The sequence below is a fragment of the Anguilla anguilla genome, chromosome 9, assembly GCF_013347855.1.
Source record: "Anguilla anguilla isolate fAngAng1 chromosome 9, fAngAng1.pri, whole genome shotgun sequence".
NCBI lineage: Eukaryota > Metazoa > Chordata > Actinopteri > Anguilliformes > Anguillidae > Anguilla > Anguilla anguilla.
Window position 1 is genome coordinate 13,284,680 of NC_049209.1, and position 11,560 is coordinate 13,296,239.

The 11,560-nt window shown below is 40.1% G+C and overlaps 1 protein-coding gene across 2 annotated transcripts; it reads left to right on the forward strand.

The window, feature by feature from the left end:
• The first annotated feature begins 2,012 nt into the window (after nt 1-2,012).
• LOC118236772 (protein eva-1 homolog C-like) lies at nt 2,013-11,527 on the forward strand. 2 transcript variants are annotated; one of them, XM_035435392.1, is made up of 7 exons: nt 2,013-2,211; nt 5,510-5,712; nt 6,016-6,142; nt 8,321-8,473; nt 9,684-9,827; nt 10,211-10,282; nt 10,784-11,527. In XM_035435392.1, the coding sequence occupies exons 1-7, from the start codon at nt 2,106-2,108 to the stop codon at nt 11,104-11,106; spliced, it is 1,128 nt and encodes a 375-aa protein (XP_035291283.1). In that variant the 5' UTR covers nt 2,013-2,105; the 3' UTR covers nt 11,107-11,527. The 2 variants fall into 2 exon arrangements, with proteins under 2 accessions (XP_035291283.1, XP_035291284.1); XM_035435393.1 differs by having other exon boundaries at nt 2,014-2,211; nt 6,019-6,142.
• Nucleotides 11,528-11,560: the final 33 nt, after the last annotated feature.

The window sequence follows — 11,560 nt, forward strand, 5'->3', positions numbered from 1 at the left end:
CTCTGTTAAAATTTTCCAGGGTCCAAACACATGGACACCTGATGCTGTTTTGGTTATGTTTGGTAGTGGCATGGATCACGTGTTTATGGGAAAGCAACAGTAACAAGTGAACAAAGGAACTGAATCTATTTTATTTACAGGACCATTTACTCTTTACATGCTGACAAAATCAAGCAAAATAATAATAATAATAATAATAATAATAATAATAATAATACATTATTAAAAGTCCAGATAAAATAAAGAACTACATGTTGTGATTTCTTCAGTCAGGAGATCCCCAAAAGGCTGACAATTTTCAGAGACTGGGGTGCTATAAAGAAAAAGCATGGGACACTGGGCAGGTTTCCAGTTCTCAGATACAGCCTTGAATGGGTGTGTAACCGCAGGGCCAAGCCACATTATCCTGAACAAGGCCAGTCTTCACTTCAAACAAAGCCCAGGCTATGTGCACAGAATGGAACATTTAATTGTGCTTAATTTGAGCAGAGTACGTTGTCAGAATAGATGAATACAAGCTATCATGGGAAAACATGGTGTTGCCTTGTCTGTACACCAGAAGTGAACAAATACTCAGCTTGGCTTTTTTGAAAATAAACATTTGGATTGGGTTTACATATAAATATGGCCACTCTGAATCCATGAGAAACCGATTACATTATGTCAGCGCTCTTTCACTTGTAACATTGCATTCAGCATGAGCCCTAAAAGGTCCACTTCTTTCATTCACTGTGAAAGAACTGAAGAGAATGTTTTTCATGGTCATGTGGACATTAGACTACAGAGCCATTTAAATCTATAAGCATCTTCCTACCGGAACAAGAAGGATAGGACCAAGTTTTTCCTCCTTTTCATTTGCAAGAGCAAGGACGAAAAACTTGTGAAAGCTTGAAATGGAAACTCACTACAAATCCAAGAAATTACATGCAGAACATGTGTACACAGGGCAGGAAATTTGTTTGGAGCACAAATTATCTACATCTATCTATTATCTAACTATCCCCCAGACCCCTTTGACCCAAAACATCCCTCACCCCTACCCCACCATTTCAATTTACGAAGGAGGACATTAATAAAAAGCAGCAAAACACCATGTGCTGTATTCCACGGGTTAACAGACACTGAAACACATTATGGGACTGCCGCATGTAAAATTATGGGCTCCCATGGTTTGTGAACCAGTCAATCCACTCTAAAAGCAGAGAAGAGCAGGGGACCCCTCACAACATGGGCGGTTCCTCTAATCCCTGTTTTGGCTAAAGTATTCCACATATCATCTTTTAACTCTGACATCACATTGATAAACCAAACAAAAAGATCTATTCTATGAGAAAAAGATACATGTTTCATTGAATTTAAGTATGTCTAAATAATTTTGAAGGCCTATCCAACCATTAAGTGGAATTCTGACATGCCCTAGAAGCACAACAAACTTCCACTCTGGTTCTAGTGCTTTCCATCAAACTCATTAGTAGATCATGTAGGAGTGCAGCTCCTCTTGAATCCCCATCAGTGCTGATTTATGACAGGGAGTCCTGCGCCAGCATAGACAGAACCTGCGGTACCATGCAGACATGCATTCCAGTCTCCCACACTATCAACAGCTGGCTGCAATCCGATGCACATTTATGAGCCGTGCCTATGCTGTAATAACACTTACCTTACAATTATTAAAAACATGGTTGGTGTTAGACAGCTCCTCCCATGTTATACATATTAATTTTCTATTTTTGGCTTATGATTTGATGAAAATCAGTGGTGCAGTGTGTATGAAAATAAAATAGTAATCATATTAAAACAAACAAACAAGAAAAAATGTGTGACTGACTTGTACAACTGAGCTTTATGAACTGACCACAAAGCCAGTGTAGACCAATGCCTGGTTTTAAGAAATAGGAAACACGGGACACTGTGCTTAAAGGCAAAACTGCAAAAATAGGAAGAGGTAGTTTGAGAAAGGCAGCTGGTTCGCCAAAGAAGGGCACTGTTGTCATGAGAAAACAATGGCATCATTGACCATTCACGTTCAGCTACAAGTCTACAGTAGTTCATTTCTACATGATCATGTTGAGCATCCAGCCTCTTTTGGACATTATGAGATCTGCATGATGCTGGTGGTGCTGGGATGCAGGAGATCCTCTGGATTTCTGTCGTTCTGCTTTTTTCTGGCCCTTTATACACACCTACTACAGGCAGCTCCAGATTTCACTGGTGAGTGTTCTTATATCACTAATGCTCTAATGCATAAAGTGCCTATATATGTTTATTTAATTTTTTTGCATTCGTCAGCCCAAAGAGGGACAGTAAATGAGGCTACAGCTCTGTGAATCGCCTTATCTCTATGCTCTGTATCCTGTGCCAAACAGCTGTTGAGCCCTGTGTGGGAAGCCAGGTGTCTGGGTCATGAGGCTATGCTCAGATTTTCATTCTTTGTTTGCTCAGAAAATTGCTGTGCAGGTGAAAATACAGATCTTTAGAGACTCAGAATGTGTTCACACATCATCCTCAGATACAATTCATTTGCTAAGTGTATTATAATTTAATATGGCGAGGGAACTCGGATATAGATAAACTATAGATATAATTTTCAAACATTCCTTTGTTCTGAATATTGGTGAGAATATGTTTCTTTGAAAACTGCCAGGAATCTGTTTAAATTTACTGTGTTTATAAGGCTAGTGTTCAAATAGTTCTTGTATCTGGTGTGATTATTATCCCTGGTTAAGAATTATTCATTCAAATATGGAAATAATTAGGATAAATGAGTCATCAGTTCAAGGTTATGACATTGTATAAAATGTAGGCATTACTGATCCAATTGTTATAGAAGGAGTTGATGGAGTATAACGCTTTAGAATGAATCCCATTGCTCACTAAAATTTGGCAACTGTGTCTTATAAAGTTTGCAACCAATTTAATTTGATTTTGGACTTACAAGGAATTTCTGAATTTCCAGGAGGAAACTTTGACAATAAATATAAAAACGATTTCTTTGACATAAGAGCAAATACCCAAATCATAAATTTCCTACTAAAAACTATTTATATTTTGAGGACTGCTCTTCATTTACAATGAGCTCCATAATATTTGGGACAAAGACATATTTTTTTCTTAATTTGACTGTGGTTAAAGTGCAAATTCTCAGCTTTTATTAAATTTTATTTTTTAAATACATTTTAGTTTCACCATGCAGATATTACGGCACTTTTTATACATAGTCCCCCATTTCAGGGCACCATAAAGTTTGGAAATGGCTTCACAGGTGTTTCTGATGAGTGGGGTGTATTCAATTGCTTCCTCAGTGCAGGTATATGAGAGCTATCAGTATGTAATCTAGCTAAATACTTTTGATTGACTTTGGAGTCTGTTATTAGCATTTGTCAACATGAGGACCAGAGCTGTACCAGTGAAGTCAAGGAAGCCATTATGAGGCAGAGAAATTTTTGCTTAAAATTAAAAGTCAAAGAAATATAGGCCAAACTTCAGGCTTACCAAAAATGAACTGTTTGGAACATCATTAAGAAGAAAGAGGGCACTGGTGAGCTCAGTAATCACAAAGGATCTGGTAGGTTAAGATAGACCTCTATAGTTTATAACCAAAGAATTATCACCATAATGAATAAAGACCACCTGTCCGATCAGAAATTCTCTTTGCAAGGCAGGCATGGATGTGTCAGTGACTAATGTTAGCAGAAGACATCCCAAACAAAACTACTGGGGCTACACTGCAAGATGCAAGCCAGTAGTTAGCTACAAAAACAGAATTACCAGGTTACAGTTTGGTAAGAAGTACCTAAAAGAGCCTGCAGAGTTCTGGAAACAGTTCTTGTGGACAGTTGAGACCAAGGTTCACTTGCATTGGAGTGATTGCTATCTCACTTGTCTCCATTGATGATATAACTGCTGATAACAACAGCAGAATGAATTCTGAAGTGCACAGAAGCATCTTATCTGCTCAGCAAGTTCAACTAAATGCCTCCAAACCCATTGGATGGCGTTTCATCCTACAGCAAGATGATCCAAAACAAACTGCTAAAGCAACATAGTTTTTCAAAGCAAAAAACTACAAATTCTTGACTGGTCAAGTTATTTACCCAAACTGAATCCAGTTGAACATGTGTTTCTTAGGCTGAACAGAAAACTTCTAGAGAACTAGCCCCTGAATCAAGCAGCATCTGAAGATGGCTGCAGTAGAGGCCTGGCAGAGCATCACCAGAGGAGATACTCAGCACCTGGTGATGTCTATGGGTCCCAAACATTATGGTGCCCTGATAGGTGGAGGGGCGATGTATAAAAAGTGCTGCAGTTCGGATATGGTGAAACCAAGGCATTTAAAAATGCCCATAAATACAACTAGAATATTTGTTTGTTTAGAATATTTGTTTAGATTTGTTTGATTACAAATCTAAAATTGTGGAGAACAGAATCAAAAAAACAAAAAACGATTTCTTTGTCCCAAATATTATGGAGCTCACCGTATATAAGTGTGTCTAATGGTGGTGATAAACATTATCACTGCTTATACTTCCTATCTGACCCCGGGGGTAGGCTACGCAATGTCCGTGGTAGGCTGTCTCAGGCACATCTCTGGCTAATAATAGTTCATTGTGTGTGAAAGCCTGGTACATTCCTTCACTGTTGGCTGCCCCTCGACTGGTGAAACTCAGCCCTTCGTGGGCAGCAGGCCAGCAACCACATCGTAAGCTCCTGCTTGGTCTCTGAAAAAATAACATATCTCCTTATGACTGAGCCGTCCCTCCCTGAGATAGCACTACCTGGAAGGGGAAACAAGAGTTTCCCATTAGTCAGACTGTGTTGCTTGGATACACAGGACTAAACATTTATGGACAAGCTCTTAACAACGAACGTTTTTTCTAGAGATGTCCAGTTATATATCTATTTAATCATTTAGGAGTCGCTACAGATAACCTTTTTCAGATGGGGTTTTTGGTGAATGATTTCAGTATTTCATCACAAATGTTTTTTTTTTGTGCCATTTTCTCCCATTTTCTCCCCAATTTAGTTGTTATACCAATTCCCCGTGTATATCACAGTCCTGGTTGATGCGCTATCCTCTGTCAGTTTGGGGAGGGTGTAGACTACCACATGCCTCCTCCAATACATGTGGAGTCGCCACCTGCTTCTTTTCACCTGACAGTAAGGAGTTTCACTGGGAGAGCGTAACGCGTGCGGAGGTTCACGCTATCTCCCCCAGATCCCCTCCCTGCTGAACAGGCGCCCCAACCAACCAGTAGGAGTCACTAATGCAACGATCAGGACTCATACCCTCACCTCATTAGCTATTTCCTTATCTAGAGCAGTCATTAATGTAGGCCTAGTACCAAAATGTATGTAAGTAAGTAAACTCTTCAGTGTGTTAAATCAGCTCTCACAGAGTACATTTGTGTGTCCCTTTAGGACTCATATGACTCAAATGTACTCAATTACCATGAGACATTTTACTGTGTTACTAAATTCAAATTTACATTGCTGCTTCATTCAATTCCAGGATACGTGCATAAGATATTGAAGAACCACACTGCTCAAGCCTGCAACGGTGAGACACTCACAATCTCCTGTCCCTCCAAAACGGCCGTGGCCATTCTGTCTGCGTTTTACGGCAGTCATGCCTCGAGTGATATTGTGTGCCCCGCCACAGACAGAAACAGGACAGAGGAGAAGACGGACTGTGTGTCCTTTACAGCAGTCCAGGTAAACAGATGCTCATTCCGAACTTTGAGACATCTTTTGTGCCTTTGTGCATATTATTTATGTACATAAGAGCGATGTCAGCTGACCAAGTGAAAAAGCTTTCCTAGGAAGTGCATCTGGGCTCAGAGCCATGCAGAATATCGGCATCTGCAATACTTGGGAACAACGCTTTCCACAGCAAAAATGATTTTGTTTAAATGAAACGCTGTGCTTGTGCTTCTATAAACAAATTCCGAAGAATGACGACAATGGCAGATAGCAATGTTGTAATCATGGATATGTTTTTGTGTTGCTCTGCATCAGCAGAAGGTCATGTACAAGTGTCAGGATCGGCATGCCTGTAAAATCCCCATCACCAGCGATGCATTTGGGCGAGAGCTCTGCCCGGGGACCAGCAAGTACCTCACTGTTTCCTACAAATGCCGCCCAGGTTAGAATGCAAACCACTGCTCTGGCTGACACTGTTATAACTGTATACCAGACTTGTTCCACTGTACCATTCCTTTTCTAAATTACATGCATATAACAGGCAGTTGCGGCACTAGGATTTCATTTTTGGATGGGCCAAAGTTAGTTCTTCATATCACAAGACTGTGGATCAAAAGCAAAAAAAAAAGCTTGCAGTGTTCATTGCTGCTCAATCACTAAGAGAAAATGACCCTTTTTGTCCTTTCATTCATTCCCAGTGGGCGAACACCAAAGAAAGTTGTGGATAAGAAACTCCTTTCCCGCACTACCACCTTGTCTCCTCCCTGCCCCTCCTTCCCTCCCTCCCTCCAGTGTCCCAATATTGGAGGAGACGAGCAAAGCAGCCTCACACCTGGCTCGTATCCTCCCCCCGGTGAAGGATACATCGATGCATGCTACTGCAGAAGTCTTTTCACATTTGTGTATGACATCATCGTGCTTGTGCCCATAGAGATTGAAAGACCAACCCACAGAATTTGACATTCAAACTTTAGAAAGCTGAGATGATGGCTCAGTGATGGCTGAGAACTTGAATTCCTCCGATTATACAAGATATTTAACTAAATTTGTGTGGGATTCAAAAGGTTATCACACATAGCGGCCTAGATTTCCTACAACGGATAACAAAATGTCAGTTTTTTCTTTCTTTTCTCTCATATCCAACAGACAAATCTGGCAATTTAAGACAGGGAAGCAAGTTTATTTATTTGCTTGATACAACAAACATGACTCTGAACATAAATAAGCATGGCAGGTACCATTATTTCAGTATGCGAATATGTGTGAATTAATTTATTCAACCAATTGGTTTTTTTATTTTAACCAATAAATTAGATTCCAAACGTCACAGTGGGAGATAATTGTTTGTCAGTGGGAACACTGAACATTTGGAAATAACTCAGATTAGTGAAACAGTTATTTCGTTTCATATTATCTGTGGAAATGTTTCAGAATTAGCCTATGTGAGATGCAATGAACCAGCAATAGAATGTAGGCTGTTGCAGTATAACTACAATATAAATATAAGAGGTGAATTAGTGCTGTAAGGTATGTTTAGACATTGCGCACGTTGGGATTGTGGAATTAAAGTAAATTGCAATGTCTGTATAGGAACTGCTATGAGGTAATGTTTACTTTGAGGTAATGTTGCTGATTACATATTAATTGGTGTCTCCACGCAAACTGCAACGTTAGGTCAATGTTTGTATAGGCTGTAAACGTAGAAGTTATTCTGCAGCTTTAAATGGGCTGGCCATGTGTAAGATCTGTGTGTTGGCAACGAGGTATTGGCTCGGCAAAAGCAATTATGATAGGGCTATTTCATCAATAGTTGACGTCAACTTTGATGATGGAGAAGCAGATAAGCTGTCCTAGTTTTGTTCACACCTCCGTCATTCTCTCCTTTACTCCACTCCTTTTCTCCACATACTTCCAGGTACGAGATGAAGGGTGCGTCTCATTACTTTTCACTCATCACCTCTTTTCTTCCACTTCCCCACTACCATTCATCTCCTATGTGAGCAAGGACCTTCCAATTGTCTTATACATGTTTTCTCAATTCCTCCGTCCCCATGTGCTTTCCTTGCGTCCTCCAATTGGTGGAGCTAGGAGCTAGGATATTAAGCAAGGGGGTAAAATAAGTGAATGGAATGAGCTGAAGTTGACTATTAAAACATATATAATTAAATAACAAATTTTAGCAATGCATTGTTCTGCCCTGAACTATATTATTGTTATTATTATTGGAGAAGAACACAGAAATTAAGGGCACTGTGAATTGTTTTCTTGAAGCAGGACATGCCCATGTCCCATGTTTGGACTATAGTCAATGTTCTGCAAGGTGTGTCACATTAATTCACTAATCCTGAAATCACCTGTGAAGCCTATCACCTTCACTGGGCACATCCACATGAGATGAAGATCAGCCGATATGCAAAATTATATTTGAATGCAACCTGTTAGACTGCAGTCACTGTCATTAAAGCTGTGAGAAGTCAGCCAGGCTGGCACAATCTTGGTTCGAGATATGTCCTCAGTGAATCTGCTGTGAAATGCATGTGTACTGTATGCATGAATAGGAACAGAATTAAAGTTACCATAATGAGTCTAATATTGTACTGTTTCCTTGTCTTCTCATCAGAACACCACAGCAGTAAGTTGGTTTGTGAGAATGAGAGGCTGCGACTGGCCTGCATGAATGGCACAGTGCTAGCCATCTACTCCGCTACATTTGGACACCTGCTGCATGGGAGTCCTGCCTGCCCCCAGGAGAACAGCACAGCACCAGACCTGGGTAACCTCAGTTTTATTTATTTTTTTGTTACAACCCCTGGCTCTCAGGTTGCAACAAAGAATGGGGGACACATGAAACCATTAAATAATCAAATAATTTATTAACAAAAGTAATGAAATGAACTACATAAAATAAGTTATGTATATGAGCGTCAGTAGAATCAGTGGTGTAGGTGTGTGTGTGTGTGTGCGTATAGAGTATGTTGTGTGTGTTGCAAGGTGTGAACCATACAATAACCAAACTAATGAAGTGTGCAGCGGGGTGGAGAGCGCCCGCACCGGGAACTGGCAACAGCCTTTATGCTGAAGGACATGCCCGGGTCCAGGTATACGCCCTCAGCTCTGCCTTCTACAAAGTAGAACCGAAATGAACAGAAACAACCCAAAAGGGGTTGGGTCGTCACAGAGAACCATGGGAAAATAGCCATTGGCAGGAGGGGGCAGGCAGTATAGCCATTGGACAGGGTTGGAAGCAATGTTAAAACATGATTTGATGAGGCAACTCTTTCCTGTTTCCTTTTCATTGGAATTGCTGGGTTCAGCGGAAGTCCATGACTCACCCATCTGTAATTTAAATCCGCAAGAAAATAACGCCTACGCATCTTTGTCAAGATCGCCATCTAGTGGACAGGAAACAAGTCAGATACACCAAGATACAACGGTTTCAGAACCTCAATAAGTGTCTTCGGCTGATTAATTTATTTAGGCCTGTTTCGACAGAGGGGAGGTTTTTCATTCTTCATTCTTATTTGAAAAATACATTAAGTGGCAGAAATGGCCCCAGGAGGTCAGATTTGGACACCAATTAGAGGCATAGCCAAGCTGTGTGTATGTGTGTTAATATAACAGCTCGAAGAAACATAGGATTCCTGAAATGTGGTCTCCAGCAGGCAGTGAAATTTCATAGGTCAATTTTTTTTTAGGTCTAATGAAACTTCTAAATGGTATTTGTTCATACAAACAATATAAACAAATACCTGCTCTCCATAATATTTGGGACAGAAATATCTTTTTTTCTTGATTTGGCTCTGGACTCCACAATGTTTTGATATGTAATGAACAAAAGCTGATAATCTGCACTTTAACCACATTTGCATTATTTGATTACAAATCTAAAACTGTGCAGTATAAGTCCAAATAAAAAAATATAAAAAATATTTATGACTTTGTCCGAAACGTTATGGAGGGCATGTGTGTGTTTGTATTTTCAGAGTGTCTGTCCCCTTCCGCCCTGAGGAGGGTGTCTCGTAGGTGTCATGGAAAGATGAACTGCTCTGTGCTGGCTGACGCTCACAGCTTTGGGGATCCTTGCTTCCCTGGTGTAAGGAAGCACCTACGGGTGTCTTACACATGTGGTGAGTAGCAGAGGAATGGGAGACACCGCATTATACAGCAGTCAAAAACATGGGGTCAACTTAAGTCACAATAAAGAGAAATATTCACAAGACTGGATCTATAACCAGTGGGCTACAGCTTGAATTCCCGTGTAAATCCACTGTGATCTTCATCAAGGTATAAAACATGATTTGCTCCCATAATATGAATGAATATTCAGCAGGTACTGTATCTACTTTGCCAAAACACTCATAAATGTATCATAAATATTTCAGAATTTAAGTAATCACGAGGAAACAAAAAATCATGGAAGATTTATATAAATAGGATTTATCACTACAATATTCTGCACACTTTGGGAATGACAAAGAGGCCTCCTGTTACTCTCCCCTGTCTTTTTTAGTGCCCAGAAATCTCCTGGAGGATTTGGAACGCAGGCCTCCGGATCCTTTCTTGATCACTGATTACACACGTGGTAAGACCTGCCCTATTACATTACATTTAGTACAACTACAACTACTCCTTATGCACAATTAATTGTATTATGCTTGCTCCAGTGCCATCTGAAACAATTAACGCCTTTGCGCAGATGCCAAATCTGGCCAATTCTCACCCATTTAGAAAGTGTTTTATTTAAGGCTTTATAACTCCAAATGTGAGTATCACAGAGACTGGGAAAATGCCTCAGATAAAGCAAGACACTTGTACCATTTACAATACTAACTTAGATTAGTTTATATTCACAATTTAGGTAAAAATAAATGTTTGGTTGCAGGAGCACTGAATGACTGATTTTAGCAATCACAGGACGCTGCACCCTGAGCTCGAGGGAGCTTGCGCGAAGGGTTTTAAATTCCTAAATTAAAGCCTTTATCTTTATGATCTACTTTGCTACACCATTTTAGGATGTATGTATCTTTTGTTTGAACAGAATTGTTTAAATTGCTAACACAGACAGATGTATCCCTTCTCCCAGGGTTCCCAGAGGCTGTAGTTCTGTACTTTGTGTCTGGGATCTGCGCTGGCCTGGTCTTCCTGCTGTGTCTGTTTGGTTTGAAGTCAACACTGGTGCGGGATGTTAAAGACCTGTTCTCAGAGATGGAAGACGAGATAAGGGGCACCCCAAGTTCCCGTCCTGAGCTGGTGGAGGACCTCCACAATGGCACCTCATCTGAGTCATCCTTCCACAGGCTCACACGCTCCTACCGGGTGGCCAGCATGTTCAGCCCAGAGCGGATGGTGGAACAGGAGGAGGAAGAGGATGCGGAAGAGAAAGAACAGCCCAAAGGAACTATTTAGCTCCATGAGGAATCCAGCCTTAATGTCTTCCACAAGAAAGTTAGCCTGTCTAACCCTATCTAGAAGAAGTAAATTATACTGTAAATTATGTCACAATGATCAGTGCATAGTTGATGTTTATTTATGCTGTGTAAACAAAATGTGTTATTATTTAATCTAGGTTAGCATAGTGTGCCTGACTACTGTAATTTAATGACATTCTCACAATGACTTCTAAACTCCTTTCTCGACAAATCTGTGCTAAGTAACTGGCTATACAAATCCATTCTATTATTTAACCAACACTTTCAGTGCTATTGCAGTCTGTCTTTGAAACTACTTTTCAAATATTTGTGTTTGTTTGTGTTTCTCTCCTGTTTAATTGTGTAATTGTAAGAAAAGGTATCTCAAATAAAGATTGTCATATTATGTTACAATTTCATTTGATTTTGATTGTGTTCATGAGTACACAAGC

Excerpts from the sequence above, each read along its gene's own strand:
- LOC118236772 (XM_035435392.1), top strand. The coding sequence starts at position 2,106 with ATGATGCTGGTGGTGCTGGGATGCAGGAGATCCTCTGGATTTCTGTCG. Across the intron at positions 5,713-6,015 it reads TGTCCTTTACAGCAGTCCAG|CAGAAGGTCATGTACAAGTG; the intron begins GTAAACAGATGC and ends GCTCTGCATCAG. Across the intron at positions 9,828-10,210 it reads ACGGGTGTCTTACACATGTG|TGCCCAGAAATCTCCTGGAG; the intron begins GTGAGTAGCAGA and ends TGTCTTTTTTAG.